General features: G+C 43.4%; 1 protein-coding gene across 13 annotated transcripts in view; it reads left to right on the forward strand.

Moving 5' to 3' along the window:
- CACNA1B (calcium voltage-gated channel subunit alpha1 B) overlaps window positions 1-17,985 on the forward strand; it is a 297,887-nt gene that overhangs the window by 222,085 nt on the left and 57,817 nt on the right. For all 13 annotated transcript variants that reach the window (XM_057407342.1, XM_057407353.1, XM_057407354.1 and 10 more), the window contains 6 exons: window positions 2,054-2,183; window positions 3,670-3,729; window positions 4,855-4,961; window positions 13,708-13,804; window positions 16,323-16,483; window positions 17,627-17,764. In XM_057407342.1, the coding sequence (XP_057263325.1) occupies window positions 2,054-2,183; window positions 3,670-3,729; window positions 4,855-4,961; window positions 13,708-13,804; window positions 16,323-16,483; window positions 17,627-17,764 (693 nt within the window). The remainder of the gene's footprint in view (window positions 1-2,053; window positions 2,184-3,669; window positions 3,730-4,854; window positions 4,962-13,707; window positions 13,805-16,322; window positions 16,484-17,626; window positions 17,765-17,985) is intronic.

Consider the following 17,985-nt stretch of genomic DNA (forward strand, 5'->3'; position numbering starts at 1 on the left):
AGAGGACTGGGCAGACAGAGAAGCAGCAAGACCAGAGAAGCTGTGGCTGCCCATCCCTGGCAGTGTTCAAGGCCAGGTTGGACACAGGGGCTTGGAGCAAGCTGCTCTAGTGGAAGGTGTCCCTGCCTGTGGCAGGGGTTGGAGCTGGATGAGCTTTAAGGTCCCTTCCAATACAAACCATGCTGTGATTTCTATGAAGACTTTAGTTTCACTGTTTGCTTGTTTTCTCCCACCTGCCCCTTCAGTTATGACCTTCTGAATCTCACAGTCCAGGAGCTGGTATGTTGTTTCAGTCACCTTGCAGTTTTCCCCAGTTTTCTCCCCAAAAGCTGCACTGCAAGATAGTTCCCTGTCTTGCAGTGAAAACACAAAGTCCACTGGGAGAGATGTATTACACAGGACCACGGAGAAAAAAAGAAGGTGAAGACCAAGCTTCAGGAACGTCAGCAGCTTGGTTTTCTTCCTCTGGGCAAGATGCAGATTCAGCTGGATCCTCTTGGGTGTTTTAGTTGGTCCTAACTTGTCAAGGGAGAAGTTAGCTTTCAGCTTTCTGGAGCAGGTTTTCACAACAGCTATTGCTACCCCCCTCCCTTCCAATCCCTGCTAGGGATGCGTGACTTGGATCTTGCCAGTGGGCAAAAATGGTGTGAGAAGCACAAATGCAGTGTGCTACTTTTCAAGTGCTATCGCCATGCATCTAAAATGATTCCTCAAGAACCACTGGCACTTTACAAATGCTCCTGCATCTCACTGCTGGTTATGAACAATGAAGATCTAAAAATAGGGACTTGTAATTCCTTCGATGAATTGAGTTTGATTCACGAATTACAGTTACAAATGTTATTGAAAATGTTGGCTTTCACGTCTATGGATTTGTGGAGTATGTAGATGATAATCTTCTCCTGTCAGATTGATAACCAGAGTTCAGGGATCCACAAAAGCACTTTTTTTCATCTTGTTTTGTATCTAATCTGTTTCCTTGGTATTTGTAACTCTTTTTCCTTCTGAATCCATTAGCAATTCAGAGAAAAAGACTATATCAGTAAATGTGAAAAATTAGTTCTAACTGTTCAGATATTTGCTTAGAGAAAATGTGATGTAGGAACTGAATTACACTCTCAGATAACAAGGTTGCTGGTGAGTTGTACCTGTAATTTGATTCTTGGTCAGAATGTAAGTCCTTTATTCAGCAGGCAAATATGTTGCAGAGTTCTCTGTGCTCCTAAGTATTGATGAATAGCGGTCAGAAAGAGTTATTAGCTGAAGTCTGTGAGGAGTTTTGCATTTCTTGGAAATTGAAGCATTTGTCACTTTTCTTGGACACAATTTGTTGAGGGGAAAAGTATTAGGTTAAAGCAATCAAATATATTACTGTAAAGTATTTGTGCAGCTTATAAGGCATATTTATCTTAGAATAAATTGCTGGCAGGGGTGCTTGGCAAGGGAGTGATTGGTAGAAGTAATACTCATAGCCACAAAGCCAGTTTCAGCTAAGAGTCTGAGTGCGTAGTGTATATCTCAATTTTAAAGGGATTTATTGGTATTAAAAGGATTTCAAACCTAGTTTTGAACTCGCAGGACTTTAGCCTGTGAGTTCAAAGTGAAAAAAGGGGGGGGGGGGGATATATAAACATAATTTGCAAAACTGAGTCTGAATGCTTGAAAGCTCTCAATGCTCTTATGATGATAGATAGACAGGTAGATAGAAATTAGATAGATGTCATTGCTTTGCAGAGTGGGTACAGAGCAGCGCAGCAATGTTAAACGTCTTACTTGAAATCTCACCATAGATCAGCTGCAAATTGAAGTTTAAAGCCATTGATCCTGTTTTCTATTTTCTTACTATTATTGTAACAGGAATTGGAACTGGATGAGCTTTAAGGTCCCTTCCAACCCAAACCATGCTGTGATTTATATGAAGACTTTTTAATTTCATTATGTTGATATTAGGTGATATTCCTTACGATTGTTGTCCTTCTGCCAGCCTTTCATAGCCCTGCACTTGAATTCCAGGACCTGCAGTATTCCTCCTAAGTGCTTCTGTTGTTTGCAGGATTCGGCGCCTTTTCCACTACATCGTCAACCTGCGCTATTTCGAGATGGTCATCCTCATAGTTATAGCCCTCAGCAGCATTGCTCTGGCTGCAGAAGACCCTGTCCAAGCGGAGTCACCAAGGAATGATGTGAGTACCAAGCAACATGGCCACAATAAAGTTGTTCTGCTTCTCCCAGCAGTTCTGCACAAGGCATGTCCATTCCTATCCCTAAAGGGTAACACGGTGCACTGGCAAGTGCAGAACTGGAGCTCTGCATACTCAAATTAGCTTGCTCCACTATCAAAATGTTCGCAAATCCCATCCTTTTCTACTGCTTCAACCAAATGAGAATTTGGAAATCACTGGGTTTATGGCTGGTGTGAGTTACAGGGAAGATGCCTGCAAATCTCACACATCATTCAGCAATGGGAAAGGCTCTCTAGTCACAAGCCAGGGCTGACACTGTCCTACTGTCCCCTTCTCCTGCCAGAGCAGAGCCCAAGGATGTAAAGCCAGATACAGCTTTTTAACTTGGTAGAGTATGGCAGCAATATCTTAGAATTAGTAGCAAATCTACTTGTTCATGGATATCAAGCCAGATTTGGCATCTTCATAGATGGGTGCTGTTACAAGTAGAAGTAGGAGTATGCCACCTTGAACATGAGAGCATCCTGCTCAGGAGCATTCATAAGGCAGACAGCTGGGTGTCTGTCTCTCAAGCACATTCACAGAGCTAGTTACAGCTGCATGGACAACTGACACTTTACAGAACTGAAGATGATAGAAATTGCAAGATGCAGTTGACTGATTTGAGGCTCTTCAGTGTCAATAGTTGCGCTATCATGTGATGTTTATAATGACCTAATACCCATTCACTATGTATAATGATATGAATTTGACTGTGAATAGATGGATCCCATCCGTATGAAATTTAGGAGATGGCTGGGTGTTTGAATGGACTGGTATTGCGTTTATCAGGATACGTGCTGAGAAGCCTGTGTTCATCCACCCCTTCAATAGATTAAGGAACTGAGTTGTTCAGAGCACAGGCTGGCAGACCAGGGCAGGGCAGGAATTGCCTGGCCTGGCCTCCTGCTTCTGTATCTGGTCAGTCCTAGCTTTTTCCAGAGGAGGATCCACAAATTCCCATGTCAATAATGAGCTGAAGTAGCTATGAGCAGTCTCTGTCCCTCATCCTTAATAACTGGGGAATGAGTTTTGCAAAAAGGATTTTAGCACTCTCTTACTCTCCCAAGGTCTTTCACAGCACTATCATCAGCTACAGCAGAAGGGAAAACCAGGCTGCTACACAGATGCTGGTGAATAAGCTCTTTTAGAAAGGATATTTAAATATTTCTATTTGAAATATCCAGTTTTGAATTATTAAAGCTGCCATACGTGCAGGTGAACTGAAGCAACTCATGGGCATGCACACGGCAGTCTGGCAAGGACTGGAAAACATGTTGCTGTTTAAATCAGATGATGCAAGTTTGTGCCTAAACTGTTTGAAAGCCTCCCATGAGTTATTTACCTATTAAAGCAAATAGACTGTTGCTAGAACAGACTCTTTGCTCATGTGCAGCTTGTTTCAATGTGTAGTCTCCCCTAATATGAGTTTCTCTTTCCCATTTAGGCTCTGAAATACTTGGATTATATATTTACGGGTGTCTTTACCTTTGAGATGGTGATCAAGGTAAGAAGGTTTCTAAGCAGAAAGGTTCACCTCCCCTTTCAGATTTACATATCTGCTTCTGTGAAGCTGGAGAAAAAGAGTGAAGCACTGCAAATATCTCTGAGGTGCCTGGAGAAGTGGTGGTGGTGGAAAGCCTTGCTTCCAAATGCTGTTCCTGGGATAGACAGTGCACAACAGATGCCTTTCTGAAGCGGCTCTCCTGCTTTCTTTAATCTCCCGTTTTATAAAGGAAAATAAGGATATCTTTAGTAGGTGGTTGCGTAAGAGGATAAGAAATGTATCTGATGCAGAAATGTCTGTGCGTGGCTAAGGACACAGGAGCCGATAGACTTCACTGAGACATGTCTGATTCTTCCTTTTTTCCTTTGATGCTGACCAGGAATATTAATAACAACTGATTCTTGGTCTGTCATGTTTCCAAAAGTTGAGGATTTATCTTTTTACTCAGTAGGGTGATAGGTTTTGCTAAGACCATGAGGCGGTAACTTTCCAGAAAGCACAATACTAATGAAGTAAGGATTTATTCTTGGGGTAGTGATGGAGTTAGTTTTTACTGTCAGAGCAAGGTGCAAAAGAGATGAAGAATAAAAACCAGATTTCCTTTGTTCAGTGAAAGGAATTGAAGCTATGTGAGAAAAGCAACCTTTCATGGACAGTGTAGAGCTCTCAGAAAATGACGTAAAACCTAGCATGCACTTCAAAACTCAACTTGAGCAGCATTGCAAGGACGGGGTCAGTCTTGTGCAGACGTGCAATATCCTCTGCCAGTTGTTAACTCCTACTAATATGGTAAGATTGGGGTAGAATGAAATCAAACTGTTTGGATGTTGCACACACAGACTGCTGCTCCCAGACATTAATGTATGTCTATGCAGAGAGTCCTGTGTAGCAGTTAGGGCTGCTGTCTCTAGTGTTTTTGGTGATGGTTTATTGACTTCAGCTTTGGTTTTGACAGGGCCTATTAGATGAGCATCTTGACTAAGTACCCAGACGATGCCCTGCTGCTGTAGAGCCCTGTAGAAGAGTTTGTTAAGGATCATTTGATTTAGGACATGCGTCTGTTCCTCAGTAGTGTTGATTTGGTACTTGTTTTATTAAAACTCTTTTCCTCTGTTTCTCCTGAAGATGATTGACCTGGGGCTGTTACTCCACCCTGGCTCCTACTTCCGTGACCTGTGGAATATCCTGGACTTCATTGTGGTCAGTGGGGCCTTGGTGGCATTTGCCTTCTCGTAAGTACATGTTCATTCGCCTCCCAATTTCTAGGAAATAAGCTGCAGAGGAGGCAGAACCAGGGCACAGCCCTAGTTGAAGTGCAGCGTTTGTGGCTCCGTTTCTCAGTGAAATGTTCAGTTTCTGTCCTTTATCTTCTCAGAGCTGGGGGAAAGCAAAAAAATAATTCCCTATATTTGTGTTGTAGAATCCCTTGAAAATTCTCCCAGCTTTAGGGGCTCATTCAAACCTTAAACCAAAGATTTTTATGACTCTTTGGCCAACTTCTTTTCAAGGACACATGGGAACAGTTTGTGGCAGTCCAGTGTCTTCAGGCAGTTGTTTTAAAACTTGTCCTTACTATAAAAGAACAGTTAACGCCATCAGCTGAGAAGTCTGTGAACTCTTTACAGCCTTATTTCTAGAGTCATGGATATTTCTGGTTCATAGACCTTTGGTGTTTCTCCTCCTCCTCCTCCTCTCTCATTCAGGGTACTTTGATTTCCAGACAGTTTCACTTCACAGATTAACTGCACCCTCCCTGAAACACAGCTCTCTACTTAGGACATTAAAGAAGCACATAGATCATTATTTAGTGTCATGGAGGATTTTGAGCAACAGTCACAGAGGAATCGCCTTTTAAAAATGAAGATTAGCTTTTCTTTTGAGCATTTTCAAATGAAGAGAGCAGAGGAAGAACAATGCAGGTTATTCAGAACTTGGGGAGCTCAGATTTGGAAGATGGAAAGAAATTTTCCATGTATAGTTGTTGCCTATGGAATAATTGTTTTGCAAATGTTTTCCTGAGACACTCCAGGAGATGACCTGGAAACAGATGTGGCCAGTTTAATCTTCTGCTAGATTAACCTTGAGTAATTACATGAACATTTAGCAGCCCATGTGCAAATTGCACTCACTTGTGTATTGACATTATGATTAGAGAAGGTGAAGGAATTATTTTACTTGCTAATGAGAAAAAACATTCACCTTTGCTGAGGAACTGTGGAATTGTCTTGTATATTCTTGACTGCAAGTAATTTTTAGGCAGCCAGCCACAGCCTTTTATGTGCTCTGCTGATGAAAAGGACTGCCATGTCCCTTGCAGCTCAAAAAGTTTACTGGGACCTTTCTGGTAAGGTTGGCCTGGAGTATTTCTTGAGTTTTTCGTTTTCTGAGGTGTCAAAGTTCTTTTCACGTGAAGGCTGTGAGATCTGCTGTTCATTTTAGATCTTCTGTTCTTCATAGCAAATGCTGGACAAAAAGCCTAAGCTAATTTCACCAAGGAGTTGACGCGCAGAAGGAGATGGGATTGACATTGTCAGTATGATTTGTGAGCCAGTTGAGGAGTGACACTTTGGGGATATTGGGGTCTGGGCTTTCTGTGCCCAATCCTACGCCAAAGAATTTAGATCTTGGAGCAAGTCATGTCCAATACAAGTTTTTCAAAGGAATTCTGCCCTCCCTTCTTCAAAGGCTTTGTCCTTATTCATTGGAAATTTGATTTTCAGAGGAGCTGACTGCTCCTTTGTAAACAAGAGTATCTTGAGATGGAATTGCTGGACTGGTGAATGCCTTGCTTACCTCCAATTTGACATCCCAAACAAGGCTGCTTTCTAAGATGGACCAGATATGTGTGTAGCTTGGTTTCCCTGCGCATGAGTTTTATTAACACAACATCTTTCACAAGTGGATGTGGTCAGACTGAGTCAAGCAAAAACTTACTAAAAGAAGTATAGCAAATTTACAGAGCTCCTCTAAATTGAAGAGGGGTAGAAAAGAACAGTAGAATTAGACACAAGTATTAGTTTGCAGAACAATATTACCCAAGTCCGTCATTCACTGAGAATTTCCCTTTTCCATTAAGAATTCAAACTTACAAGACAGACTGGGAGATGAGGCATTTTGTGAGCCTTTCAGAGCAACTCCATGTGCTGTGAGAACAGACAGCAGGCTTTGCCTTTAAAACATCTTCTTTTTGAACAAGGCTTTCTTAGAGACAAGTTATGGATTAAAAAAAGTAATTTTTAATCTTTCTGAGTCTTTTTGTGCTTAGGTTTTCTATTGCTTGCATTGGCCATGAATATCTACCAGCACCTCATCAGCCTCTAAATAAATTACTTGTTACATCCCCAACTGTGCTTCATAATAGTTTGCCCCTAGCTGCTTCTGTTTTACATGCTCTTTGAGTAAGCATTGAGCAGGGATTTGCAGAAAGCCAATGCATTAAATCTGCCTGCCTCTTTATTGTGTCCCCGATTAAAGTGAGTCAAACTTATTTCTGAGACCTGGGGAAATCTGAATTACTTCTGTGGTTTTTATTATGGCTGTAACCTCTTCTACATGCCCATGTTTCTTCAGGCAGGGAATGCTGACATCCAGTTCTGAGAGCACTGCAGTGTCTCTGCTCTAACCTGTGAGCAGGAATCCAGTCACTCATGGGAGATGATTTGCTGTCTGTTCCCCCCAGTCCAGTTATGAACACTATCAAGTCTCAAACTGCTCAGATGAAAATAGATAGTCACCTCCTTAGCTCAACTGCATGGTTTGGTTAAACCAGGCGGATGCGCCAAGCCTGCTGAAGTTGGATAATCCTGAAAAAGAGCTTTTGGAGAGCAATCTGAGTAATCTTCCCCATTTTATTAGTAGTTTTTTTCCTAGCAAACACTCCAGGCCTGTCACTCAGCATCAGTGTCACTGTAAAAATGTATTTCATGTGGCTGTTACCAGGTTGTTTGCAAGAATACCTGATTGCCACTCAGTGGGTGGGATTTAATTCATGCATGTTCTTGACCTCCTTGGTGTCCAGTGAAGGTGATACGAATCTACTTCTTCCTGAATAGACATGTCACTGAAAAAGCAGGAAAACAGCTTCCTGAAAGCTTCCATCTGGAAATGCATCCATCTGGAATATTGCAAGAGACTATTTGTTTAGGCAGTATGAGACAGTATCAGTGGTTGCTGCAAGGTTCATAAAATCCATCTCAGTCTCTCAAAGCAGCTATCAGTCTGCTTTGTGCCTGGAGCTGTTTAGAAGCTCTTCTGTGCTTGACTGTACTTCAAAGCAGTAAATACACTTTAAAATAAGGCCCCCAGTGAGATGCTAGAAACATCAGTAATACCAATGATGATGATAATAAAATAATGTCTTCTATTTAACAATGTGTTTCAAACAGAAATTCCCTTCTTTTTCTAAACATGCCACAAACATACAGACATGTTTTGGTCTTTAGGGAAGTAGAATTAGAGGAGCTTAAAGCAAGCTAGCAAATTTGGCATCAAAATTTGTCAGCCTCAGGTGTAAACTGTATTTGTTCAATAGAAACAGCTGATGAATAGTCAAAAGAGACTGCGTTTTTACATTTTCCACCACAGAAAGAGAGGGCTGAGCTGCACAGAATCTCACACAGCTCTTTGGAAAAGCAAGCAGCATTTGCCAAACAACCAAGGTTATTGTCCCCCAGAGTGTCAGGAGGAGGGAGGTAGATTCTCGCCCTGTCTTGTCAGATAAAGGGCTGATGCACCATGGAGGATGTGTGGCAATATCCTGTACAACCAACTTGCTGCCTCCTTGCTTGTTTTTATGAAGGTGGAGTTGGTGGGTGTGGGACAGGGGATGGGAATATCTGGCAGCCCATATCTCTATGTGCATGGGGGGCACTGTATAGCTTTACCTTTCTGTTTGTCATTGACTCTGCTCTTTCTTTGTCTTCTTCTTGCTGGAATCTCTCTCTAGGAGTTTCATGGGGTAATATGTTATTCCTGTCTCTTGCTGCACTGTTATGCCTGTCAACCGTGTGTACACACACTTGCCACTGTGGAAACGAACCATGTTACACCCATTGCATCGACTCCTTTGTGCCTTTATTACTCATTATTCAGTGAAATGTATTTCCCCTTAACAAACCACATTCATCCTAATTTTCCTGAAGCAGAGGATAGAAGCAGACTAGAAAGCAAATTAGACCAGAGAGTCAGAAACCATGATAAGCAGATATATTGAACAGAAAAGATTTGAGGGGATGGCTTAGTGGGTGCATTGTTAGTATGGGAGCTTGCAATTCAGGAAAATCCTAATAATGAGGTTGAAAGAAGCAATTTTATTCTTAGAAGTCTCCTTCTCTAAACTGTATTAACAGTGCTAGAAGCTTCAGAACTAATTTTGTGCAATCTGGGCAGTGTGACTCAGCTGGGATTCAGGCTGTCATCCTCTGACATTGGTGAATAGTCTTTGACGTGAAAACAGAGCACAGAGAGCTTTTTGAGAGGTTGGCAGGGGCAATTTGTAAAGGGGGAGGTAACAAAAGTTGGGTTTAACCATCTGAAAGGAGGTGGAAGTGGTGGTGTTGGTGCAGTACAGCACAGATTTGCTTTGGGGATTGAAGAGGAGGAGGAGCTGCGTCTTCTCATGCTGTGGTTCCAAGCAGGACAGGAGCTGGGTTGGCTCCTTTGTAACAGATAAGGCAGAGATGGGCATGAGGATGTGGACCAGGAAACCAGGCACTTGTTTCTTTATTCCATCTAGGAAACCAGATCATTTAGACCCTGGAAGAGGGTGGCTTTGTGCTTGGGCAGAGTTGTGTGACCTCATTTAGTCTTTGGTGGAAGAAGTTAAGGCTGAGAGTTGGGATTGTTCAGCCTGGAGAACTCTGGGGAGACCTTATTGTGCCCTCTCAGCACTTAAAAGGGGCTTATAAGAAAGATGGGGAGAGGCTTTTTATCAGGGCCTGTTGCAGTAGGACAAGGGGTGGTGGTTTTAACTAAAACAGGTTGCCCAGAAAGGTGGTGGATGCTCCATCCCTGGAGACATTCAAGGCCAGGCTGGATGTGGTTCTGAGCAACCTGATCTAGTTGAAGATATCTCTGCTCATTGCAGTGGGTTGGAATAGATGAGCTTTGAAGATTTCTTCCAACCCAAACCATTCTATGAATTCATGTTCTGCCCTGGGGATCTCAGGCAATTGCACAAGGTTGTGACTATACCTGACTCTGAATAGTTGATGGCATGAGTCTGTGACACCCATGTCACGTGAAATCAGAGGTGCTGACAGGAGCAACAGAAACAAGAAGCTTCCATTTTAAAGAGCTATTAATTTTTGAAAGGATCTTTTATTTATTAAAGGAAAAAAAAAAGGCTGTGTCAAGCTCTTTTAAAATATTTTTAATGTTTTAAATAGCAGCAAATTGCCCCCTCCAAAACCAGAACAGGCCTAATGCAATTTATTTCCTGTGGTGTTCTCTTGTTTTAAGCCACTGGGTTCCTCTTTGCTGTCTTTATCTCTTCTGAGGCTCTTCTGAATTTTGCAGTTATTATTCTGCAGTCATCTAAGATCTTGTTCCTTTCAGAGCAACGTATTTCTGTTGTGAGAAATATTCTGGTTAAAGGTGTGCTTGAATACACCCTTTAACTGAATCCTAGCTCCATCTGGACCTTTTATTTTGTGGGACACCTGGCTTTGTCTTAGAGCGGTGTATAAATCAGTATTGGTAGAAGGGTTCTTAAAAACACTGAAAACAACCCTTAAGGTTTTATTTGATAGGTTCGAGTAGCTGCAGAAGATCCGTTTAATTAAAATGCAATTTGCATCACTACAGTTCAGAGTGCCAGTCCTATAAAAGAAACCTCACTGTTAGGTTCTGCTATAGAGGAATCTCGCTGTGGCAAGAAATCAGAATGATTTCTCAGGATCAACATGTGACTGAGATCATAAATCCTGTTAACATTTAACTGGTTGTGTTCTTTATTTGCTTAGGTGCCTGAAAGGGGGAAAAACCCAATAAATCAACCCTTCCTCATGACCTTCATTCGGGCAGAAGGAATTTAGGAAAACCGGAGCTGTCTGCTGTTTACCTCCAGGCTCAGTGCAGTCACCCACATGCATCCCCTTGTGAAGGAAAAACAGCTTCTCTCATAGACCCAGGAGGGAGGATTTGCTCTGTCCCGCTCTGTCCCACCTCTTCATTAGTCCCCAGTGGGTCTGTTTATCCTTCCTAGATATATTAAGCCCACAGAGGTTGTTGCTTCAGGCTTGGAGCCAAGCCTGTGAGACTTGAGCTTGCTCCTTCAGAGCCAAGAAGTGTCTCTGTTCTTGTCTTGAACTTCCTTTCCAGGAGCCCTTACTAGTACAGTTGTTACTTAGCACAGATGCATGTCAGTATAGAAGATAGGTGTTTAGGTTTCCTGGAATCAGGAGCACTGGAAGACAACATGCAAAATATTCTGTGGTTCTGTTTGAACCCAGGTGATGACTCTTGAGGTTTACTAGTTCACTTGCTACCTGCCAGTGCTGTGCTGCTAAGCTGGGGCTCTGTGTGTTAACCTGCAAACCAGAAACACGGCCACAAATGATCAAGAATTGAATACAGCTCTGGGCCAATGTATCCCACCTCTTTTTTTTTCTCCTGCTGCCCCAACCACATGTCCCTTAACCCTTCACTCTCCTCTCACCACTACTTCTCTTAGTTCCCACCTCTTCACTCTCTCTCCCCTGGCTTCCTCATGTAGTTGAACTCCAAATGGCTGGGGAGCATGGAGAAACCCAAGAAATTTCCTTGGCCTTCCAGAGAGTGAAGGGACCAGGAGGGGCAGCCAGACTGATGGACATGTGCTGGGTGACCATCAGCCATGGGCACAGGCTGGCTGGCCGTGCTAGGTGGTATCTCCTTCCTGGTTACCTATTTCCCCTTCTCCTTCCCTCCTGCCACCAAATGTCCTTCTCGAGAGGCTGAACAGATGGTTTTGCAGCCAGGGTATTGCTGAGGATCTGACACAGCTGCCTGAGGAGTAGGTGAGCTCCAGTTTGGGCAGCTCAGCTGGAGGCTGTGGTGACAAGGAGGTGGCTGCAGTGCCCGTGCAGAATCATTGCTTGCTAGGAGCTGCTTGAAAGCAAGTTGACAAAGCCAAACATGGGCCAGATCTTCATTAGTGCTGAAACCTGAAGAGGAAGCCAGGAAAAGCTGTGTTTGCAGTGTCTGCTGCATCTCAGTCAGATTAAAATGTTTGTAATAAGAATGAAAAATGATTTCTTTTAAATATATAATAGGTACTTTGTGGCATAAAATCAGTCCTGTAACTCCATGAGTATCAGCTCAATCACCTGGATTTACAGCTGTGCCAGCAGTCAGGCATGACTGAAATGGTTCTAAAGCAGCCCTGAAAGGTGAGACAGGGAGAAGAGAGGTAAATCTCCACCCTGTTTCCCCTACCCTCTATTCCTATTAAATCACGTGCAAAGGCAGCTTGTGTTCCGTATATAAGTCATGGGGATGCAGCCCAGGGCCCTCCAAAAATTCCTTGTGTTTCACTGCTTATTGCATTTCAGGTCAAGTGCAGTGACTGGCAATTGGAGAAAGAGACCAGGTTGGAGGCAAGAATGTGTGTTTCTAGGTTGCAGGTTCAGATCCAGGGCAAGTTTTGAGTAGCACAGTATTAGCACTGAGTTATTAGTCTTTTAGTAGTAGATAGACTGCAAAAGGGCACCTTCCAGGGCTGAGAAAGGTCAGCCAGCCATAGAAATAGATGGTTTCTTCCACTCTTGGTGCTTATCCCTTTGCATCATGCACAGGGCTGGGTGCTAGCAGGGTGGGGGAAGCTTTGTGGTCCACTACCTGGTGCACCTCTTGTGGGTATCTTGGGTTACTTGGATTTCTACTGCTTTGCAGTTGGAGAAGAGGAATGTTTAGAAAATTGGAAGAGCATAGAATAGGTATATCAGCATCTATTCCACGTGTTACTCATTCACACCTGTGTTACCTCAATACAGTCTCAGACCCAAACCTCTAGTCATGATTAAAACTCTGTTAAAGATTTTCATCCCATTTTTCACTCCATAAGAAATGAAGGGGAATGTCATTGTTTTGCTGTTGGGTTGGAAGGAGATATAACCGTGTCTTTTTTATTTTACCTTGGAAGTGCATGAGGAAAGGAACTCTGTCCTTCCCCTTAAAACCTCTTACTGGTTAACAACAGGAGTGGTCTCAAGTCTTGCACTCATGTTTAACAAAACCTAAAACCAAAATGTGACTTACAGCACCTGCATGTGTAAGTGGGAAGTTCCCTAGCACTGTTCCAGGCATGTAATATTGCTGTCATATTACATGTTCCCGCATGGGTTTGGTAGCATGTCTTCTAAGAGAGACTCGAGTATGAGAGTATGAGCATGGGGCAGCTCTGGTCCCCAGGAGAGCTCTGTCCCTCACCATGAAGTCTCCACTTCCCTCTGGTCTCTGCTTGTCTAGACACAGCGTCCCCAGAAGGACACAGAGGAACACCCTCCTGCCTCACCCAGGTGCCTGGGAGGCAGGAGAGCCAAGTGTGACTTTCCCCCTTCTCCTGCCTGGGGCTGGGATGGGTGCACTGAGCCTCTTCTCCTGGTGGCTGCAGCCAAGGGTTGCTGCTGCCCTGGCTCTGCCCATTGACTGGGTGGGAATTTGGGGCAGGAAGGTGACCAGCTCCTGGGTGATGTTCGGTGAGTAGCTGGGAAGGGAGTGAAAGATGGAGAGCACGTATGGCTGAATGCTGCAGGGGCCATGTCCTGCCCACAGCCTTCCGCCTGTGAAGTGATGAACACACCTCAAGTGGGCGTTCATCTGCAGTCCTCACTAGGACAGTCTGCATTTGTGGTGGGGACAGCAACCAACACCTGCAAAACCCCCCCAAACCAAATCAATTCCACAACCAAAACCACACGGAACGTATAGATGCTGTAGTTAATGACCTGAGGACCAAACTATTCCCTCTGTTGTTCTTGTGCCTCTTATCCCTTGCAGAGGAACCAAAGGCAAGGACATCAACACGATCAAGTCACTGCGAGTTCTGCGAGTCCTAAGACCGCTGAAGACCATTAAACGGCTGCCAAAACTAAAGGTTAGAGAATAACCACAAATCTTTCCTTCTCTGGAGGTTTACAACCGAGCTGAGCGGAAGCTGATGGACTAAACTTATTCCAAGTTATTTCTGTTCCTTTTATTTCATTGCAATTAATCTCTTTGCCAGATTTATAAAAATAACCATGCAGATGTTTAGCAAATGTCAAACACTTGTTTCTTTTGCAAACACTGTGTGCAATGTTATGAATTATTGTGAACCCACATTAAAATCAAACATCTAAAAAAGGAAAAAGGAAAAAAAGCAAATAAATTAAATTACAGTTCGTGAGTGTGATGCTAGAAATGATACAGGAGAAAATGAATTTTGGAGTGTTTGGCTTTCCCTAGAGAACTTCACATTAACATCGCAAGATATTCCACAGTCAGTCTAAAGAGAAGTGTCATTGCTGTATGAGGGCTTAACTCTGTTCATCTTTTCTGTTAAAGGATATATAACACAGGGTTTTGCAGCAGTACCCTTTCATCTCTAGGATACTGTGTTATACAGTAAGATTAAAGTAATGGTTACTTATTCAACACCATTTCACAAACGCTTTGAGGTACAGCCAGCCCCTGGAAGCAGAGAATGGAAGGAGCTACAAGATTCAATTCAATTTCTGCAACTCTTGAATACCTACCATAGAACATCTTCATGCGGCATCACTGCTTGCATGCTCTTTTCTGTGAGAGACAAGGAAAAAAGCAGTGGGTGCATTTGCAAAGGTGAAGCTATGTCTGACAAATCCTGGTGCTGCATAGTGGCACATAAAAATCAGGATCAGCTGATTCTATAGATTTACTTTTGTCCTTACCCAAAATTCACATTTAAATAATTCTGATTTTATGTGGATTTATGCATACTATATTTACCTCAATAGATAAGGAAGCGTAATGCTGAACAATGGTCTTTAGCTGTTTAGAAGTTTGAAATGTACAGCTTTTAGGTCATAAACCAGTGAACAGTAGCTCAGGGTGCTGAATGTTTTTTATTGAACTTCTTCCTTATTTTCAAGCCATTTTACAGAGTAATAGTACCACTTCTAGAGAAGCATTCAAAACTCTTTATGTGAAGCAGAAGTCATATTTATAAGGTTTGTGAACTGAACCGTGTTCAGTTCTGGGCCCTTCACTACAAGAGAGACATTGAGGTGCTGGAGCAGGGCCAGAGAAGGGCAATGGAGCTGGTGCAGGGCCTGAAGCACAAGTGTGATGGGGAAGGGCTGAGGGACCTGGGGGGTTCAGTGTGGAGAAGAGAAGGCTCAGGGGGGACCTGATGGCTGCCTACAAGTGCCTGACAGGAGGATGGAGCCAGGAGGGGCTGGGCTCTGCTCCCAAGGAACAAGGGATGGGACAAGAGGAAACGGCCTCAAGCTGCCCCAGGGCAGGTTTAGATGGAGCTGAGGAACAATTCCTTCCTTGGCAGTGCTGGGAACGGTTGGACTGGATGAGCTTAAAGGGCTTTTCCAACCTAGACATTTCTATGACTAAAAGTTTTCACAATTCTGTAATTCATTTTTTTTCTGAACACGGTCTTGTGTGCAATAATCAAGAAGATTAATGGGGAGATTTAGAGATATTTCCAGTGTTTTAAATCAGGATTTTTGGGTTGCATTAGGAATGCAATTCTGTGAATTACTCACTTCCATTCAGAGAGACAGGAGCAGTATTGTACAAACCCCATGCTCGGGCAGTAAAACTGCTCCGTTTCTATTATTATGGCAAACATCTCAGACTAAAATTAAACTGCAAATGACAGTGAATCAGTGACAAATAACCACAGCATAAAGGTATTTGAGAAGTTCTTTGCAGGGCGTTCAGAAGTGACTTATGCTGACTGCATTAGTCACTTTGTTTTGAAAGACAGTTCATACGAGAAATATTATTCGAAGGATTCGGTTTGTATCTGGTATATTGTCCTTATTATTCAACTGTTCAAATAGCGGTCAACAAGTAACATCTTTGATCAGGTTTAATGTGTTTGGTAACTGGGAGTAAATTAAACTGAAGTGTATTTTATATTTCATAATAGACTGATTCTATGACTTCCATAGAATCAGTTCCATTCTATGACTTTCCTAGTTTTGGTTGGAAGGGACCTTAAAGCTCCTCCATCTCCAACCCCTGCCACAGGCAGGGACACCTTCCACTGGAGCAGCTTGCTCCAAGCCCCTGTGTCCAACCTGGCCTTGAACACTGCCAGGGATGGGGCACTTTTGCTTAAGACTAATGCAACTCAATGAGCTGCAATTGCCATTAAACTTTATGGGCAGCACCAGGCAATTGAGTGGCACAGTCAAACTCACGCAGAAAGCAGGAGATGTAGGAAGCTTGTGGTGTTATTTCTCACAGCTGGAGAATGACTCTTGGTCAAACACTTGGTGTGCAAGTCCATAAAGACACCCATGGGTTGTAGGTTGGGTCATTACCCCTGGGTGCAATTAGATGCCAGATGCCCAGGTATTAGATGCACTTTTCCTTCTTTTCAACCCCTTAACCTTGTTCTCCTCCATCCCCAGGCTGTCTTTGACTGCGTGGTGAATTCCCTGAAGAATGTCCTCAATATCCTCATCGTTTACATGCTCTTCATGTTCATTTTTGCTGTCATTGCCGTGCAGCTCTTCAAAGGCAGGTTCTTCTACTGCACTGATGAGTCAAAGGAGCTGGAGAAGGACTGCAGGTATGGCTGGGGGCATGGTCTGCAGGGGGTATCCCCATTTTGCTTTGGCAGCAGCAGCTCCCTGACTGCCCCAAAGCTTCAGCTGCGTATCTGCTGAGCTTGATGAGTCTCCTGTAAGTAAGAGCAATGCTTCAGCACAATTACCCTAGGGGTGAATTCTTCTTTTTGTTGTTTTAACAGCTGCATCATTCTTGGCTCTGATCTAGCAGATGCTTAATGATGCAGGGGAGCAGGATGCTTCCCCAGTGAGGGCTAGGTGTGATTTCAAGCTAAGGAGTTTTTGAAGGGGTGGAGTGACTCCTTTCTACCTTCTGCCTTGATTCTTTGGGCTCATATGAATTAGAAAAGCAGAATGAATAAATAATCAGAAGTGAGTTGGTAGGAAGTTAGAGCTCTTAATTAGCTGGAAAAGGAGACGGTGCTTGAATATCTTAAAAGCCCTGTCCTGTTTTGTCCTTTGCAGCAGACTGTCACAGTGTATTACCACAACATGCTTCTTTCTAACTTGCTTTTTTAACTGGCGCCCAAACCACATCCTCAGCACTGCCCATGTCTGCCTTCGTTACCCCTCCTCTGCTGCCTGACAAGTGCAGGGCACATCCCTAGTGGAACCACATCCATGTATGCAATAGCTGTGGAGACTGTTGCTGCAGCTCTGGCTTGCAATATGGCATATGAATACATTACAGAAAGGAATGTGAAATTACAGAGAGAAATGTGAAATTACTGAAAAATGTATGTTGTAGGCTGGAGGGGAACTCTGCAGATGCCAGGATCCTTAGACCATAAGGACAGATCCAATCCAGAATAGGAACCAGAGACATTTGCCTAGCGAGCAGCACAGTTTTCTGTGGGTCAGACAATTTGTTGTCAGCATGCTCTTAATTGCTGGCTTTGCTTAATGAATAAATGCCCTGATTACTATTTCATTCATTTTCAGACCCTAGTCCAGTTCCTGTGGCTCAAAATGCCTTGAACATGCCCTTTACTTCTGTTACAAACCTAGGGGCTGTCTTTTTATTTGTCTTTAATACATAGCACAGTCGGACTCTGATCCTGGGGCTTTTCCATGATGCTCTGTGACTCAGATGAAGAGGCTGATTTGGTTTAATTCTCTCAGTCTGAATTGCTGCTTTTTCCTAGGGGTCAGTACCTCGATTATGAAAAAAATGAGGTGGAGGCACAGCCCAGGGAATGGAAAAAATATGAGTTCCACTATGACAACGTGCTCTGGGCTCTGCTCACGCTCTTCACTGTCTCCACAGGAGAAGGGTGGCCGACGTGAGTACACATGGCTCCAGGGTCAGTGATCATGGAGGTAATGGTATCTTTCCACAGCTCTGAGGGACATGTAAGCAGCAGTGACCTGTGTGATAAGAACAGTCTTTTCCCAGCTAAGCTTTTATTTCCCCTTGTGTGATTACTGGGTGAATCAGCAGCAGGGCTCTGTGCTTTCCTTGCCATTCCTCTGAGCTTGCACAAGGATGCATAAGTGGTATTCA

Source organism: Pezoporus wallicus, unplaced genomic scaffold (assembly GCF_028554395.1).
Source record: "Pezoporus wallicus isolate ANWC-B61680 ecotype Strahan unplaced genomic scaffold, APGP_CSIRO_Pwel_v1 contig_8234, whole genome shotgun sequence".
In the NCBI taxonomy this organism is placed as follows: Eukaryota; Metazoa; Chordata; class Aves; order Psittaciformes; family Psittacidae; genus Pezoporus; species Pezoporus wallicus.